This window comes from Cydia splendana, chromosome 19, assembly GCF_910591565.1.
Source record: "Cydia splendana chromosome 19, ilCydSple1.2, whole genome shotgun sequence".
NCBI classification, from domain to species: domain Eukaryota; kingdom Metazoa; phylum Arthropoda; class Insecta; order Lepidoptera; family Tortricidae; genus Cydia; species Cydia splendana.
In genome coordinates, this window is record NC_085978.1 from 13,543,227 (window position 1) to 13,563,372 (window position 20,146).

Consider the following 20,146-nt stretch of genomic DNA (forward strand, 5'->3'; position numbering starts at 1 on the left):
CATTGCAGCGATCGAATGCACAAGCGCCCCCGCTCCGCGCCTCCACGAGCCGCCGGCGACCGGTGACGCGGCACTACAGGGCTTTGTTTATCTAATACTTACTTTTTTTTTTTCCGACTAGGAACCGCAATAACTTTAATCAAATGCCTAAGTTTTCAGAGTTTTCTACGAGCTGTGCATCGCTGGCGGAGTCGCTGCCGGCGAGCACGTGCTGGCCCGACTTTCACTTCCGCGCTCGTCGCCTCTAACAAGTTGCACCGTACAATTTTCACCTCAAACATTTTGGGAGCGAGAATTAACTAAAACACCTATAATTCTACGTAGGTGCCTACCTAAAGTCCTATATATTTCATTATTAATCGATTACACTAACCTACCTAGTAATTAAATAGTTACTAGTATTAGAATAATAAACAAAACAGTCTACATAATTATATAATTACCTAACGCAAGATGACGACTTTCTGACGGGGCCTATTACGCCGTCGAAAGTTAGGTACCTATAAATAGGATACTTTTCCGCCAGTTTTTTGGTGCGGAATTTACGCAAGGCCGTTGACCTGTCACGGGAATGTGAGACTCAATGCGGAGTGATAAGGTTCATTTTGGAAAAGCGTGGGCGGGCCGTTTTTGAAGTTTGGATCAAAAACGATCGACGTGACTTCCTAGCGACCGGGCTACTGTACGGCTATCACCAGTTTTGACATTGACATAACGCTCACGTTTACGTAACTTACTTGCTATGCATCTCGCTCGTACTCGCATATGCGAGCAATAGTGGAAGCGAGATGTACAGAAAGTAAATTACGTAGACGTGAGCGTTATGTCAATGTTAAAACTGATGGTAGAGGCTCTTGTGTAGGTAACGTAACTAATAAATGTACAGTCAAAATCAAAAATAGAACTTAAAAGTTCCTATTAGCAAGATGTTGTGTTTAAATTTTTTCATCACACTCGCTCAGTAAATGTGGAATTGCACGCAGGTTTAGCGGGAGTTATAGAAAAAGCGTTCTCCCTAGGGAGTTATGAAGTTTCTAGTGCCATAATTAACAGTTTTTTGTCTTTATACTTAATTTTTGTATCGCAAGTGTGATGAAAAACAATGTGTGTAACTCGGGGCGTAATAATATTGCAAACTCGAGTCTATAAATCGCTCACACAAGCCGTCGCGATTTAACTTACTCTCGTTTGCAATATTCAACTTACGCCCCATGTTGCACAATGTACTATAGTAGGGTGTAGGGTGTCCCCAGAGGCTCAAATTCAACTGGTAGAAAATGGTTAATAGCATTAAGTCCTTTTGCACGATAAGATTATCTTTTGTTCAGTTAATATAAGTAAGTAAGTCTTGTAAGTTTATTGTTTATTGTTGTGTATTGCTATGTGTGTACCTAAATCACATGAAATAAATAATTTTGAATTTTTTTTTTTTGAAATATTAAAAGGTCTGTGGTATCAAATAAATCTCCACGGAATAGATGATTTCATTTTCACAATCAGCAATTACGCTTTTTGCATATAGGTGCATTAGTAGACAATTTTCATAAAGGACTTTTTTTGTGGTGTGGTCGCTTTTTTGCCTTCTGCGGGCATTTTACTTGACAACTACTCCATGTAAAACCATGGTTAAATATGAACTGTGATAGGGACCATCCCATCAGTTTAGTATGCCACCTGTTCAATTTCTTAGCCCAATTTGTACCGTCTTTATCATAAGGGCACACGGGGCCCTTGCCCAGGGCCCCATCCTCAGGGGGCCCCAAAGGACAGACAGTAACAGTATATTTGATTACCCAATAATAAATAGAAGATCATAGTAGAAAATTGTTAGTTTAATTCGCTTTCTTTACTTTCTAAAAGGGCCTCAAATTCTTATGTGCCCAAGGGCCCCAGCATAAATTAAGACGGCCCTGTACCTACTTAGTAGAGAATTTTCATAGGACTTTTTTGTGGTGTGGTCGTTTTTTGCCTTCTGCGAACATTTTACTTGAAAACTACTCCATGTCCATGTAAATATGAACTGTGGTATATAGGGACCATCCCATCAGTTAGTATTCTACCTGTCTAATAATAATTACTTAGCCTAATTTGTATTTGCGTCTCACATTTTGCTTAGTGAGAGAGTGAGATGCAATGCACATTAGACCAAGAAATTGAACAGGTGGAATACCAACCTTAGGGTGGTATTCCATCTGTCCAATATCTTGGTCCAATGTCATTGCGTGTTACTCTCTCATTAAGCAAAATGTGAGACAAAATACACATTGGACTAAGAAATTGGACTTTGAGCAATTATTTCATGAAACCGATGCTGCCAAAAATACAGGGGTGCGGGGGACGAGGTGAGCGAGTCTGATACCTTGTCTGTGGACCCGGACCATCATTAGAAGCGAGAGGTATAATATAAAATATCTGGGGGACCGAGCTTTGCTCGGAAAACTTAAAAACTTAAAAATGCGCGTTTCCCCAAAGATAAGAACTGGCTAGATCGATTTTTCGCCCCCGAAAACTCCTATATCGCAAATTTTATCAAAATCGTTAGAGCCGTTTGCGAGGTAGCCGAAATATATTCATAAATAAATAAATAAATGTATAGGTATACAAGGATTGATCGTTTAAACTTTTAAAGGTACCTATAGATAAATAACTGATTTTAAGATAAACTTCACCGTATCCATGGCATTATAAAGGGCACCAAAATAAAATGTCGTCATTAAATATAGTAGATAATTTATTAATTTAGAAGCATCTGTGACATGGCAGGTAAATATATTGCTTACTCTTATTGCCTATGTCGCTCGTAGGATCACAGTTCCATCGTGCACTTACATAATAGATGGGCATTTTCACTTAAAAGTAACATCAACTTTTGGGTTAGTTCTACTCAGAATCACGAGGACTATCGATTAAAAAAAAAACATACAACCGAATTGATAACCTCCTTCTTTGAGATTTGGAAGTCGGTAAAAATAAAAAGAAATATGTCCCAAACAAAAATGTTACTTTTTTGTAACATGTTTTCACATACTACTTACATTTTGTATGGACCGTTACAAAACTAGACATCCAAAATTTGTATGAAAAACTGGGGACACTTTCTTTGTCTCATTCAATAGTGCTCGTGATTCTGTCTAAATTACCCAAATGTTGATGATTTTTCGAAAAAAGTAAATTATGGTAAGTACCATTTTTTCTGAAAACCCCAAGATAACACAAAATTACTATAACATTGGAGTTTCCAAAAAACTCGTTTTACTCGTACGGTTTTCACAGTCCCATGAATTACTTAGTACTTGTGGTATGTGCTTGTGTGCTTTCAAGTACCTACGGTGTATTTCCATATACACGGTGGCCAAAAAATAAGTGCATTCCCGTTGCCAGGGAGGTTTTGGGATTATACTGAGCAACTTTTACTATGGGACCAATCCCGAAATCGCGAAAAAGCTAGGGAGTTATAGCTTTTTTTCACAATCCATAACTCCTAATAGGGAATAATATAGGCTTTTATCCTTTAGTACACCTGCATGAAATAAGATCTTTTTCGAGCAATTGTGATGAAAAATAATAAATACAAAACATATGTCTTTTGTTCTATTTGTATTATACATGGAAATATTGCTTTTACTTACAATATATTGATACTGTACAAGACACTTGCACCATTAAAATATTATACATTTCTAAAATATATGTATAATAAATAAATACATACATAATCAATTAATCATATTTATTACGACGAAGTGTCGTAAAAAATTAAATAAAGATAAACATTTAAAAATCGATATTATCAATATCACATAACTTCACAATTGGGTAAAGTACAATTTTACTAATTTTGTTTTAATATTTTATGAAAACTGAAATAATCCTACGTACATTAGAGAAAATATACAAAACAAAGCAGGAGGTCCCGGGTTCAAATACCGGAAGGGATATTTTATCTGTGTGTAGGTATAGATACATAATTATATCACAAACAATTGTCCCAGAGTTGTTTATGTTTTCTATGTATCTAAGTATGTATATATCAGTTTAATTATGTACAGACAGGATAATATGTATAAGTATGAAATACAAATCATAATCATAGATATGATAATGTAGTTTTACAAGTTTTGATGCACCAAGAGATAAGGCGCCATTCATTTATTACGTACGACGATTTAGGGGCGGGAGGGGGGTCGAACACATCTTATTCTTGCTTACAAGGGGAGGGAGGGGATTTTCATAGTTCTTACGTAAGATCACAAAGATGCCATTTTTTTTAATTTCTATGAAATTATTACGTTTAAAATAATACTTTCACATTCTATGCTATCAAACACGATGCAGTACCTTTGTAGGTAACAAATAAACTTTCAAAAATGTTTATTTTTTAAGTAAAACTAAATCTAACCAAACGTGTACTCATTTTTTCCTTTAGATTCTTATGCAATATATGGTAATATAGGGGGGAGGGGGTCAGCCTATTCTTATTTTTTCTTACATAGGGGAGGAAGGGGGTCAAAAACTGGCAATAATCGTCTTACGTAATAAATGAATGGCGTCATTATCAGAAAAGCCTGCTCCGTTAGTAGAATTACATAGTTGCCAAATATTACATAAATGTATTTTAAAATCGAGACTGGCGTATTGCCATAGTCTTTTTTGCACGCAAATTTATATTTAGGTAATCTCAGATACCTAATTTAGAATTACATAACGCAATGCCAATGGCAAGAACTAACTATTCTACAACAATTACAAAATTACACACAAACATTAAATAAACTTATGACTAATCAAAAGGAAATGATTAGACGATAATACTAAATTATTTCTAGGTAGGTACATGTATTTGTGGACCTTATACCTACATAGTGAGAAACAACGTTAACCTACGTTCTAAGCTATTTAAAATCTTTGATCATCTTAGAACTCTTAGATCATACACTAGGGTGATTCACGTTTGTATGAAAAAAAAAAAACAAACTAGCTAGAAGAAGCGGCACCCCGTCATTTTGTTACACTTATTATGTTGACAAAATACGCCAAGTTTTGTAATCTTACCTCAACTACAACGTTTTGAAATTTTTAAAGTTGTATGAAATCCAAAAAAAAAAATTATAATTTTTTAGATTTTTATGTAAAGTACCTAGTAGGTTTCACATTATTTGAAAGTGTGGTTTAAAATTTATTAAGTAAAAAACATTTTTATTTCTATTTTTTATGATTGTTTTTAGGTGATATTAAAAAAAATCTTACTTTAAAAAAAAATATAAAAAATAGAAATAACAATTTCTACTTCAAAACTTATAACTCACATGTGCAAATAGTGTGAAAACAGATACTTAAATAAAATTCTGAATAATAAATACTTTTTTTTGGGTTTCATACAACATACAAAATTTCAAAGTGGTTGAGCACCCCCTTGTAGATGAGATAAAGTAACGAAACTTGGTGTAATTTATCAGCATAATAAGGGGGTGCCCCGTCGGAAAATTAAAAAAAAAAAAGATTTTTTGAACCACCCTATCATACACGAAGGAATACTAGTACGCGTAGTGCAAAATGTAGTTGCATTTTTGACAGTATATTTACCGCATTATGTACAGCCAGCATTCATAACACATTTTTATTTCTATGGTAAACAAAGGTTACGATATATTTGGCCAAACAGCTAAACTATCTATTGTCAGACAAGACATCCTCCCGACTGAGCATAGTAGCTCTACCCCCTCTGCCACAAATACGGTAGTTTTACTCCATTTTCGAGTCAAAATGTCTTTGTGTGACGTCCGTGTCTTTGAACGGACCAATCACGGCACGGGCCTCGCTCACCTCGTCCCCCACATCCCAGTATTTTTAGCAGCATCGGTTTCATGAAATAATTGCTTTAAACTCCGTCTAGAGGATTCCTAGTCTATGATTGTCTCTCTGACTATCTATTTGATGCTGACTGTACGGAGCTGTATAGCGCCATCTACTTTGTAAACCTGCGACTACAATTTGTACTACTTTAAGCGTTTTAGTACTTCTTTGCATATCTTACATATTTAAACTGGGTGAGCGTTTTATCATCCAAATGAAATAATGTGAGCTACAATCAAAAACTAAGAATAATATTAACAAATCTCAATTATAATCCTACATTTAACAAATTCTGAATAATACAGCGTTTACAATTCAACTAGGGTAGGGTAAACTACCCGATGATTGGCGCAATTACCCTTAATTGCAATCTATTTTCATTGGAAACCCTTGACTTAACCATTCCTGAACGGAGTTAATTGAACATCGTACAGTGAGCGTGTTGAAATAAGGAAGGTGCCAATCTTTGGTGGAGCCGATAATAGGGTAGTTTATCCTGTATGGCAGCATACCTACTACGTGCGGTGTCCTACGTCGAGTGACTTGCTCGGCCGGAAGATACTATCCTTTTACCCTGGTATGTTTAGAAATCCTGAAAGAAAGAAATAAAAATGAATATAGGGAATATTACACGAAACTCTGCGTAGGGGGCGCTACTACCACATTCCATCACAATCTAGGGTATACCGTGAAAAAAGAAAATCGAAATTTCGTTATCTAACCTCTCTATCACTGTTGCAAATTCGGACAATAAAGGGGCAGATAACAAAATTTTGATTTTCGCGTTTCCCGGTAGGCCCTTGTTAACAAACCGGCTTGATGCATCAATGCCATATTTTATTTTTATTGTCTGTGAAAACTTGTCAAAAAACAGTTTAAGGCACAGCATGTATAAGTTACTCTATGGTTTACTAGCTAGCTTAGTGCTGCACTCTGGCGGCAGAACATTGCAGTAATACCCCCTATTCTTAATTTTATTTCAAGCGATGCTGTGTTTACCGCAGTAATGAGTGAGTATTATTTTGTTAACGTTTAGGTTTTGCAAGGCGGAAAGCAAGTAAAACAACAATTAGGTATTATTATTAGGCAACATGCAGTGCGTGACTAGGGCTTGCATTCCGGAATTCCGGAATTTCGAAATTCCGGAATCTCGGACAAATTTTCCGATATTACGATTCCGGAATTGATACAACTGAATATCGAAAATTCCGGAATTGGATTTAAGTACTTTTTTTAGGTTTTAATACGTTTATCATTGAAAATTATTAAGAAACTACACTGTACTGGTGTTTTTTGTTGTTATTAAGTGCCTCTTAGTCATTCAGTGAACTATAGTATAGGTACATTTAACTTTTCCGTTTGCTAAAGCGGAAAGAGACAATGATGGACTCATAAAAAAAGCAAAGCCATTTACTTGCTTAGAATAGTCAGAATAGTCTGAATCCCTACATAAGCGAATTTTAAGAATTTTAATTTAAAAATATTTAGACTTTATCTTCGATTCAGAGAGGTTTTCTCTATCAACGATTTAGGATCCTGTGGAAGCACATAATATATGATATTCTGAATCATAATTAGGAACTAGGAAGGAAAAAGCCAAACTTAGACCTTCAACTTCTTAAACAACACCACTACCTACTAGGTTAGGAAGAGTAGGAAGCTATTATATTTAACTATTTTATAAAATTATGCATCGAATGGTTTGCTAGCCACTATAGTTTCCCCAAATACATACCCCGTATCATAGAAGTGAATAAATATAACCATTTTAATAAGGTGGGTAAATAAGAAGTGAAAAAAAAAACGGACTTCAAATTAAATTTATCTTAAACAATACACATTTTTTGTTGTTTTTTACTAAAAAATCGAATAAAAATACGATAAACTAACTAACTAACTAATTCCGGAACCAGTTCCGGAATTCCGGAATTGGAATCCAATATCGAAAATCAGTTCCGGAATTGGAAACCATCCGATATTGCAAGCCCTATGCGTGACCCATATGGCCTATGATCGCACACTGTGGAGACGGAGCATACATGGTCGCGATCCTCAGCAATGAGGGACCGAGGAAGAAGAAGGTATGATACTCCAAAATTTTATCAACATGAAGCAAGTTTGATTGGCCCTCGCATTATTTGACGTTAGTCAAACCAAAATTGCTCGTTACATCGGAGTATGACTGACAGTCGGTGTGACATACCTGTCAGCACTACAGCTCTCGCTATCGGCTGAGGTTGCTGACGTATAGACTCTCCGGTCTTGGGCACATTCTCAAACCGCTCTCGGTTCTGGCCCTCGCCCTACTTAACCCAGTACTATCTATCTACAATGACAGTTGTGACATACCTGTCAGCGCTGCAGCTCTCGCTATCGGCTGAGGTTGGTGACGTATAGACTCTTGAACTCGGTTTTGGGCATATTCTCAAACCGCTCTCGGTTCTGGCCCTCGCCTTACTTAACCCCTAGTACCAACTATCTACAATGACAGTAGTTGTGACATACCTGTCAGCGCTGCAGCTCTCGCTAGCGGCTGAGGTTGCTGACGTATAGACTCTTGAGCTCGGTCTTGGGCATGTTCTCAAACCGCTCTCGGTTCTGGCCCTCGCCCTACTTAACCCAGTACTATCTATCTACAATGACAGTTGTGACATACCTGTCAGCGCTGCAGCTCTCGCTATCGGCTGAGGTTGCTGACGTATAGACTCTTGAGCTCGGTTTTGGGCATATTCTCAAACCGCTCTCGGTTCTGGCCCTCGCCCTTCTTAACCTAGTACTATCTATCTACAATGACAGTAGTTGTGACATACCTGTCAGCGCTGCAGCTCTCGCTATCGTCTGAGGTTGCTGACGTATAGACTCTTGAGCTCGGTCTTGGGCATATTCTCAAACCGCACTCGGTTCTGGCCCTCGCCCTTCTTAACCTAGTACTATCTATCTACAATGACAGTAGTTGTGACATACCTGTCAGCGCTGCAGCTCTCGCTAGCGGCTGAGGTTGCTGACGTATAGACTCTTGAGCTCCGTCTTGGGCATATTCTCGAACCGCTCTCGGTTCTGGCCCTCGCCCTACTTAACCTAGTACTACCTATCTACAATGACAGTTGTGACATACCTGTCAGCGCTGCAGCTCTCGCTATCGGCTGAGGTTGCTAACGTATAGACTGTTGAGCTCGGTCTTGGGCATATTCTCGAACCGCTCTCGGTTCTGGCCCTCTTCCTACTTAACCTAGTACTACCTATCTACAATGACAGTTGTGACATACCTGTCAGCGCTGCAGCTCTCGCTATCGGCTGAGGTTGCTGACGTATAGACTCTTGAGCTCGGTCTTAGGCATGTTCTCGAACAGTGCGGCTCGGTTCTGGCCCTCGCCCTTCTTAACCCAATGCCCGTATACTCGGAAGGCGCAGCCATCTATCACCTGTAACATAACAATTACATTATTTAGAAAACAAAATGGTATTTCTTTTTTTGAAATGAAAATTTCTTGTAAGGTAGCAGTCTTCGCAGGCGTATGGTTTTCTCCATGGTATGGCACTGTCCCGTGCTAGTCTACAGTACCCACCATCCTGAAAACACGCATGGTGGTAAGGATCCCCGAGCGCGGAGCGCGGGTGGCGGTGTGTGGCAGTCTTTGCAAGCATATGGCTTTCTCTAGTTACAGTACCCACCATCCTCAGCGCACACATCGTATGGGGCTCCCAGAGGGCAGCATGTAATGACACTGTGCTAGCGGCGGTGCGCGGCAGTCTTCGCAGGCATATGGCTTTCTCCGGTTATAGTACCCACCTTCCTCAACGCGCGCATGGTGTAAGGGTCTCCTAGTGCCGCGTGCAACGAGACAGCGCGGGCAGCGGTGTGTGGCAGCCTTTTCAGGCGTATGGCCGCGCGGACCGCCATCAGACCCATACGTAGCTTGGCTCGCGCGTTGAAGCTGCCCTGCTTTTTCGCCTATAAATTGACAAGGATAGCATGAGTCGATTGTATACGCAGTGTTTGCGTTGCGAAGACAGTCCAGTTGCACCAACCCCAATTGACGGACTGATCAATGCCACTCAGCATTGAGCTATGAAACTTCCCATACTTAAAATAAGATTTAGCGAACGCATTAACGGTGAAACCGACCCTGAAATATTTAATCCAAGACGACTTACTAAATGTTTAAATCTGGGGTCACTCAAAGAATACCGCCTAATTACAGACGCTAAGAGTACCGTAAAATGGGGTGAGTTGGGTGAAATTTGACTTTCAAACCTCGATAAAATTTTATTTTTACATGTGAAAACTGAATGGTGTATATAATAAGTGGTTCGGACGTTTGTATTTTAGTTTGTATTTTATTTTGGGTAGTTCCATTTCATAACTTTGACGATAAAGAGGAAAACCCACCTCACCCCGTAGTGCCTCGTATTTGGGGTGAGAGGGTTTTTCATACAAAGGTGATTTTGGAAGATTGTTGGATCGATTTTTTTTTATTATGAATATTACTATAGCTCCATTTTAAATTGGAATACATTATTTTTGTAGCAGTAGCCTTAAAAACCCACCTCACCCCCCTCTCAATCCTTCTCTCCCCATTCATAACCCATAGCTCCCCGCGAAACCTACTCACCCCGTTTTACGGTATTTATATTTTTTACTTTGAAATGATCACGTTTTAGTTTCGTCTGTCAAATATTAAACATTTGCCACACTGTGCATAAATATGGAATGGGGGATTGTTATTTAAAAACTATCAATACTATACATAACCATGCTATACGCAAACATGCACGCATGCATATTATTTACAAAAAAAGAAAAAAAAAAGCGTGATTTTTGTGCTTTATTTCTGTCTCATTTCCAATTTAACTTACCTTCAGTACTAATTAGAGAAATTAGCGTAATTATGTGAATTTAAATTGCAATATAACACATTGTAATGACAGTGCTATCACTGTGCATGTGTGTGTTCCTCCTAATGTTTGTGAGTGTGATGTGTTTTATGCAAATTCTGTTTAGTGTAAAAACTCAAAAAAGTTATTTGGGTTATTTGTTAGATGACTTTTCCATATTGATTTGAGTTTGAAATACGATATTATTATACCTACCTGAGTAAAATAATTATTTTCCATCGTATTTTCATAGAAACGTACGAACGTGTCTTGCTATTTCAGTCAGTCTCGGTACAAAAAGTACTGAAGTTGACTGAAGTAGCAATGCTACTTGTAGCATCATGACAAATACGAACGTTTCCGAGAAACAACGATGGAAAACAATTATGCACTACATCTTTAACTAACATTAAAGTTTAACTACCGAAGTTTAATGCTCTAAGATTATAGTTTGAAAATGTGAAGGTGTTCGAATGTTACTTAACCTTTTCGACGCCGTGTCAAACACAAAAGCAGTCACCCGGACGCCACGTCACCGAAGTGTCAAAACTGAAATTGAACTTTATGCATATGCACGTAGGTCTATGTTGCTCTGTGGTATGTGACCGATTAATCAGTCTTTGGCGTTGAACCTGCGGTGCGGATATATCGGTCATTGGCGTCCAAAAGGTTAAAGCTCATACTACAATTCGGACATCTTAGAAAAATCTGAGTATAGTTTGGCAAGCCATTTCCGTCAAAAAATGTAGGCGCGAAGGGTTGTATTCCCATAGAAAATTTAAATTTCGCGCCTTTTTCTACTGTCAATGTGGGTTTGCCAGAGTATATATATATATCAATATGTGTGTGTAGTGTTAAGTATGTGTCAAACAACACAATTACCATGGTGATGAGTTCGATCCTGGACATCCGACGGCTGGTGCTCGAGAGCGACTTCTTGAGCGGCGTCATGTCCTGGTCCCAGAGCTGACCGAAGAACATGTAGTGTGCATTAACATGTAGCTAACATGCGAGTTATGCGTTCCTAGTACTAAATAGTAACTACTATTGATTGAATGATTTTTCTTCAGGTTCTTATTACAGCCCGTCTAAGTTAACTCTGCAGCGACTTTGACGTGAAGTATGGAAATGAACTAATGTCATATTTTTAAACATATTTGACAGTCATTGTATAGGCAGTGCAGAGTTGGCTTAGTTCAATTATATATTATTATGTGTAAATCTGTATCACATTGTACGTAGATTAAATGTAAGCAAAAAAACTAAAATAGGAACGCATAACCCCGCAATAACTAAAAAAGTGCTGCTAAGCAAAGAAGTGCATACACAGTAATAAGTGTACGTAGATCGGTTTAGGTAAGCGAAAATAATACTTAGATGCAGTCAGTATTAAAAATAGTAAAATAAATAAAGATCTTGCAAAGCTGACTAGGTTTACTTGGAAAATACTGTTTTACGCTAAAAGTAAGTACTTATTGAGGTGTATAGATTCTGTGCGGAAAGAGAAGAGTCATGGAATGTATGGGGTCCAATACATTTCATGACTCTTCTCTTTCCGAACAGACTCTAGAGTAGACACGCTAATAATAATATTCATCCCAACGGGATGATCCTATGCAACTTTCAATAGAAATAGCAGAGAAAGTGCTATTTTATATATCCTTGTCATAGCGTCGTTTTTCAATTTTGCCTATTTCCAATTGCCATGTCAAAACGTAGACATCTTATTGTTCCCCACCAAAGCTTGGTAGGCAACAATGAACCCGACTAAATTACGTAGGTTATTTTTGGTATGTTGTCAGGAATGTCAAAACGTCGCATTGCTTATGTTCTGTCCCTCACAGGCGCACGCGTGTGGCAACTCTATTGTATACTTGCTTTTGCGTGCGATTTTAAGGATGTTTTAAATACTGGAGTACCAGGGTAGCATGAGGTAGTAAGAGTTCTTACCACCGTGTTGAAGAAGGAATGGCTGAGGGCGTCTTCGATGGGCAGCCTTTGGCTGGGCTCTACTACTAATAGCCTCCTGATAAGGTCCTTAGGGTCATCTGAAAACATCAGAAAATGTTATGTAAATATATAAGAAGCAAATAAAATAATATAATAAAGAAAGGTTTATTTGGATGGTCTTTAGCAAAAATGAGTCATCCCACATCCATTTTGCAATAAAATTTCAACTTTAAGCGTCAATTTTTTGAGTTGACATTTTATTGAAAAATTAATGTGGGTTGACACATTATTGCTTAACAGCATCCATTTAGAGAGTGAATTTTTAAAATGTGTCAGTAAGGGCGGTGCATAGGTATAGTATAAGTTATAATGAGTGAATAAACATCTCTTAGTGAATTATTAAGAGCGTACTCCCATCTTAAAGGCCGGCAACGCACTTACAACCCTTCTGGTGTTGCAGGTGTCCACGGGCAACAGTAATCGCTTACCATCAGGCGACCCGTCTGCTCGTTTGTCTCCTTTAACATAAAAAAACCGGCCAAGTGCGATTCGGACCCGTGCACGAAGGGTTCCGTAACATTACGCAAAAAACAAAAAAAAAATCACGTTTGTTGTTTGGAAGCCCCACTTCAATATTTATTTTATTTTGTTTTTAGTATTTGTTGTTATAGCGACAACAGAACAGAAGTTACAGCCTGGTGACAGACAGACGGACGGACAGACGGACGGAGTCTTATAGTTCGTTTTTTTTAGCATTAGAAAAAACTTGCAAGAAGGTGAGCCATCTTGGCATGTCTTTTAATTGAAAAACGCTTTTTAAAAATCAGTAACTATTACTTATGAAAGCAGAAGAATATAAAGAATCGTATTAGATTCATAATTGTTACATATTTGCCGTAACATATTTTTAAAATGTGTTTTTCAATTAAAAGACACATCAAGATTGTTTACCTTATTTCTAATGCTAAAAAAAACGAACTATAGTAATAGGGTCCCGGTTTTACCGTTTGGGTACAGACCCCTAAAAAGCATGCTCCATCCTAGACCGCATCGGCACTTACCATCAGGTAAGATTGTGGTCGCTTTCCTTAATCCAATATTATTGTTTTAATAATAGTACCTGATATATCAGCCCACTCGGGGCTCGTGAAGGAGTACTTCCCCTCCATGATGTTCCGCAGCATCACCATCTGCTTCCGGTGCCAGAACGGCGGGCAGCCCACTAGTCTGAGAATTAAACGTTCTAGTTATTCATGATAGCCTGGTCAAAAACTGATCCCTAGTGTAGTCAGCACCGAATAGATAGTGTCGGCCAAAGTGACCAAATATATCGGTACACATCCTTATTTCTATAGTAACAAAGGTGTGTTACGAATGTTACGATAAAAAATAAAAAATGGTAGCCAGCATTTCTGGTTCTAGCGCCGAAATTATCCTCAATTTTTTAGGAATCACGTTGGAGCAAAAACAAGTCACATTTGTTTATTGTAATAACTGTAACTTGTAACAAAAGAAGTTAATTCGTAAACATCATGTTCAATAACAAAGACAGTTTGCTATCATTGAACCTAAATCTTGTTTACTTGTTATAAACATCTGCAACTGTTACAAGTGTAATTCTGAGTAATTGAACTACTAATTGGTTATTATGACTAAGTCTTTCATGTCATATCAGATATTACTTAATCGACGTTATTAGTTTTGTTTTCATTTAAATGAGGATATACGTCGTCATTATGATATAACAGATTTGACATATTACGTGAGCAAAATTATCAATAATATACTATTAAATCTGTTTTAACGATACACAAAATAAGTTTTTGGCAAAAATTTCGTTTTTGGTACAAGCTTTTATCGCTGACTGTACTTTTCTTACGACAAACAACTAATACTCATCGAGACAATTCTAAAAACCCCTAACACAATTAGGTTGCGTTGTTTCATCACAGAGTTCCTATGGCCACCTTCTGTATCCATCATCAGATCAGCTCGATGGTACCATAATATTGCATTGTCATCCGATTTATACATGCATGCAAAATTTCAGCTCAATCGGAAACCGGGAAGTGGATCAAATTTAACTTGCACGATTTGATGACAGACCGACAGACAGACAACGGTCAGGTGAAACTAAATAAAAGCTTGTAAAAATCACTAAACTTGAGGCCCTAAAAGGTTATTACATAGGCTGCCTTTTATATTTCGGGATTTGAATAAACTAGTGCTGCCATCTGCCAACTTGGGTTATAAACGTGTAATTTAAACATTTTGGCTGCAATATGAAGAAAAAAAATGTTATGACTCGACTGTCTTTTGTTTTTAATTGTCATTTGAAAAAATATCGCATCGGCTACTATGGAATTGCCTTGCGAACATTTGTGAGCGATTATTATTTACAATTTTCGACGCAGCCTCAGTTAACAACAGTGCATTGATGAACTTTATTGGACTTTTGAAGATGAAACACCATCAATGACGAGTGTTTATCGTTGGTTTGCAGAGTTTGTTCGTGGCCGTAGTTCACTTGTGGACGAGTTTCGCAAAGGTCGTCCAAAATCAGTGCTTGTTCTGGAAAGCATTGACCCTGTGTGTGAATTAATATTGCAAGATCGTCACGTGACTTATCGAGAGATTGAGGCGTCCTTGGGCATTAGTAGGACTAGCATACAAACAATATTGCATGAACATTTAGCAGTCAAGAAAGTTTGTTCGCGATGGATACCACATAATTTGACCGGTGCTCAAAAAGAGGCTCGCGTGGATTGATGCAAAGACATGCTAAAAAAATACAGCGGCGAGGCTTCAAATCATGTGTATGATACTCGTATGATATCATGACAGGTGACGAATCGTGGGTCTACTCGTATGAACCGGAAAATAAACAGCAGTCGACGGTATGGGTCTTTCAAGGTGAACCAAATCCAATAAAAGTGGTTCGTGCACGAAGTACTGCAAAACAAATGGTTGCGTTTTTTTTACAAAAACTGGGCATATTGCAACCGTTCCCTTAGAAAAACGTAGAACAGTTAATTCTGAATGCTATATAACCATTTGTTTGCCAGAGGTGATTGAAAAGGTCAGGGAAGCCAATCACCGCAGACGGATTATACTGCACCACGATAATGCGAGCTCCCACCAGTCGGCACAAACATCCGCCTTTTTAAAAGCTCAAAATATCGATTTAATGGGTCAAGTGCCGTATAGTCCTGATTCGGCCCCCAATGATTTATTTTTGTTCCCACACATCAAGGACAAACTGCGCGGTCAGCGTTTTCTGACACCTGAAGCAGCGGTCGATGCGTTCAAAACGCACGTTTTAGAGGTGTCGTCTTCAGAGTGGTTGTACTGCTTTAAAAACTGGTTTAACGAATGAAAAAATGCGTAGACCTCAAAGGAGAATATTTTTAAAAACAATAAAGCCATTTTTGTTAGTATAAAGTTGTTAATAATTTCAAATCCCGAAATATAAAAGGCAACCCTCGTAAATTGGTCATTTAAGCGTTGCAATTAGTCACAGATTCTTTAGAATATGTTGTATCAGTATTTGTCATAAACAGATTTTTGGAAAAAAATACAGTTTTCACTAAACTGCCCGTAACTCAGAATATAGAATTAACAAAATGGAACCTTTTTACTAACCTTGTAACATAAAACCATTTAATCACCATCAGATATATTGGAGCGGCCAAGGTTCTCAAGAATATCTAAACACTAATACCGTCTAAAACCTTTAAATAGAGGCGTGTTCATACACTTGAAAGCAATTAAAATTTGGCGGTTCGGATATACCTGATGGCAAATAAAACCGTATATACTTACAATGTGAACATTATAACTCCGCATGCCCAACTGAAATGTAAAAAAAAACAGTATTAAATATTTACACTTTTACTAAATAATTAAGAATAATTCAAGTATTTTATTCCTGATAAACTTAAAACTAAAGTTACATACAAAAGTATAACTAAACCTACAAGTATGCATAAAATAGGTAAGAGTTAAAGTTTACCACGACATGGTCTCGCCTCAGCATAATACTGACCCGAAAGTCAGCGCTGATCTTCCGGCGATACCATTCGTGGGTCACGGTCGAATGTTTTTCTAAATACAGCCAAAAAGAATAGAGTGTATAGAGGCGGATTGTCAAAGTAAATTATGTAGCCACTGTAAATGTACTACCATCTTTCGACAGAAGATTATAACTGTTACTGTGAACGCCATTTGATCCTTATTATTTCACTGATTTGTGTTAACTTGTTAAATATTAATATTAACGCCATCTACTCGACTGTAGGCCAAAGGTATGGTGCAATCTTTCCGAGCGATGGCGCCATAACCTTCAGCATACTCTCGAGTAGATGGCATTAATATTTAACAAGTTAACACATATCAGTGAAAGAATTAATGATCAAAGTCAAATGGCGTTCTAACAGTTTTAATCTTCGGTCGAAAGATGGCAGCAAATGTACTGTAGCTACATAATTTACCATGACAGTAACTCTCTATTTCAAATTCTCTTTGATACAGCTTAGATAATAAGATATAATATATATGTCATAACATTGATACATAACCTCAGAGTTCTAACACGCCCCTCATATTGCTTATTTTCAGAAAATAATATCTAGTGTTGATCTAAAGGAGTTCAAGAGGTCTGGCATGAGGAATCGAGATGAAGCGGCGATGCGTCAGCTTTCAATAATTATGTTTTTGGTTATGTGATTGTAGATAACTGTACTTTATAACATATAGAACTTTCGCGTATTGAACACAATATGTTAAAACATATTTATACTGGGTCAGGGTTGCGAAACTCCTCTCTTCGGGCAAACTCGGCACCGTTTGGCTCAGCATTGCTCCGAGCAATTTTTGGGGTTGACACAACTTGAAGTCCCTTTGCGTGCACGACCACAGATAAGGTGGCTTGAATTTTGACAAGTAGCCGAAAGGGATAGTGCCATATATTAGAAAAGGACCCTGAACCGCTGTCAAACTTCGGTTTTGTAGGAAGTTTCCTTTCTGTACGGTAATACTATTATTTATTCTGTGACTGGGTCTATCGCGAATTCCTTTATTTTCGACGTTTTGACGCAGTTTTCACTTAATACCATTTAAAACTTTCGCGTTTTGAACACACCTGTGCAGTTCTAACAACAGCAGTTTAAAAAAAATCCTAGCGCTTTTTTACCGATTCCGCTGAAAACTTGCCAATCTTTGTGGAGTGTGTGAGTACATTACATGCTATTATCGAAGACAGCGAGGTAGATGCTGCTTATGTGTTAGGGGATTTCAATGCTCACCCTAATGAACCCTTTCACAAGGAACTTATGAGTTTTTGTGAGGACAGTCAGTGGATCTGTGCAGACCAAGAAATGCTTGGGCCCGACACTGGTACCTATACATATGTGAGTGACAGTCATGGATGTGAGCGCTGGCTGGACCACTGTGTGGTGACTCAGGCGGCCTGGTCTACTATTTCTAAAATATATGTAATGGGTGCATTACATTTGTTATAATTACTTTTCATATATTATAGTTTGTTATATCGTTATTTTGAATAACGTAATAAATGGCATACTACCGTAATATCTAATTAACGGTATACATAATGTTATAATTGGTATAATGGTCATAAGGTATATTTACACTTGGTATAATATACATTGCCATAATTATTATATACTCTAAAGCATATTATTTATTATAACAAGTGACATCACATAATTATTTGTGTGGCATAATAGTTGCATGACATAAATGGGTTAGGTTAGGTTGGAACTGCGACTCCGCACAAACAAATAATTACCTAGCAAAAAGAGGGTTAGGTTAGGTTAGAACTTTGACCCTCCTTAGAAAAAAATGCCTAGCAAAAAAGTGGTTTAGGTTAGGTTTGAACTGCGGGCCCCGCAGAATCGAAAACCGTGAAAAAATTGGTTAGGTTAGGATAGAACTGCGACCTCCCTAGAATAAAATAGCTAGTAAAAGAAGTAGGCCTGCGTACTAGTTATAAAAAATATGTAAAACTTTACGTTATTATCTTATTATTAAATAAAATATGACAATAAATGTTATACAATATATGTATTTATACTTGATAAAATTGTATGAAGTATTACGTTATACAAAAATATAATATAACAAATGTCATTATAAAATATGTCTATATACTATTTAAAAATTATATTACAATAGGCATTATAGCAATGAATGTTTAGATGAAATCACAATATAACAAAGGAAACGTATAATAAAAATTACATTATAACATAAAATAATATATAAAATGGCGTTATAACAAATGTATGATATTTTTTTTATAATTATATTAAACATTACACACCCATATGTAATGTATAATGTTTATTGGTCTGACCATTTCCCACTAGTCATTGAATGTAACTTGGATGTAACTCATTCAAAAATATATAATTGTAATATTGATAGGTCAAAAGTTTTCTGGGGTGACAAACAACCTAGTGAATTAGTGATATTATCAAATATGAATGTAAATGTAATGATTTGCTAAAAGTTATTGACTTTCCTACACAGCTCAGTGAATGTGCAGATAGCTATTGTAATGTTGGTAATGACAACTTGCATAGGGAAGTTATTAATAAGTTGTATAGTATAGTGACATAATTTGTGCCCTTAGTTCGGCCTCAGTATTCTGTAAAAATGACTTGCAGAATAGGAAAAATAAACATATAATGGGTTGGAATTGGAATAAACATGTGGGTGAGGCTCACAGAGAGGCCAGGCTTAGATTTCAGATCTGGGTGGCTAGTGGTAAGCCCCGTTCTGGTCAATTATATGATTCCATGTGTGTAAGTCGCAAAGTTTTTAAAGCTAGATTAAAATGGTGCCAGCAACATCAGGACCAAATTAAATTGGACCGGTTGGCTTCTTATTATGGTAAAAATGATTTTCGCAATTTTTGGAAGAGTACTAACAGATTAAATTACAGGCCGGGGCTCTCTGTGAGTATTGAAAACGAGACCAATCCTGTAAAAATAGCCAATTTGTTTATGAATCATTTTTCTGTCAAGTCTCCCCTTAGTGCAGAACCCAGAAGGGAGGTGGTAGGGTCAGCTGGGTCTGTGTGTACTACTAAAATTACAGCAAATCAGGTAAGTAAAGTAATTAAAAATATGAAGAGGGGCAAGTCCCCTGGGCATGATGGGCTTAGCATTGAGCATCTGCAACATGCTGGGCCACATCTGCCCAGGGTTCTTGCCATGTTCTTCTCACTTTGTATCAGCCATGCTTACCTACCACCCGATATGATTCGCACTTTGGTTATTCCTATTGTAAAAAATAAGACAGGTGACATAGCGAAGCTGGCCAATTATAGACCAATTTCTCTAGCAACTGTGGTGGCTAAAGTGTTTGACGCGGTGCTTGATGCTCAGCTTGATAGATATATACAAATAAGTGATGCGCAGTTTGGGTTTCGACCCAAACTATC

At 37.5% G+C, this 20,146-nt stretch overlaps 1 protein-coding gene and 1 long non-coding RNA gene across 4 annotated transcripts in view; both read right to left on the minus strand.

Moving 5' to 3' along the window:
• Positions 1-2,713: 2,713 nt before the first annotated feature.
• The window catches only part of LOC134800124 (uncharacterized), a 149,075-nt gene continuing 131,642 nt past the window's right edge, over positions 2,714-20,146 (minus strand). The window contains exon 2 of the long non-coding RNA XR_010145508.1: positions 2,714-3,641. This is a non-coding gene — a long non-coding RNA (uncharacterized LOC134800124). The remainder of the gene's footprint in view (positions 3,642-20,146) is intronic.
• The window catches only part of LOC134800063 (phosphorylase b kinase gamma catalytic chain, liver/testis isoform), a 32,090-nt gene continuing 14,657 nt past the window's right edge, over positions 2,714-20,146 (minus strand). For 2 of the 3 annotated variants that reach the window (XM_063772523.1, XM_063772522.1), the window contains exons 6-12: positions 16,501-16,530; positions 13,799-13,905; positions 12,679-12,776; positions 11,611-11,694; positions 9,644-9,805; positions 9,120-9,275; positions 2,714-6,445 (exon numbers count right to left, since the gene is read on the minus strand). In XM_063772523.1, coding sequence (XP_063628593.1) covers positions 9,141-9,275; positions 9,644-9,805; positions 11,611-11,694; positions 12,679-12,776; positions 13,799-13,905; positions 16,501-16,530 — 616 coding nt within the window. In that variant the 3' untranslated portion in view covers positions 2,714-6,445; positions 9,120-9,140. The remainder of the gene's footprint in view (positions 6,446-9,119; positions 9,276-9,643; positions 9,806-11,610; positions 11,695-12,678; positions 12,777-13,798; positions 13,906-16,500; positions 16,531-20,146) is intronic. The other variant, XM_063772524.1, reaches the window with a different exon arrangement.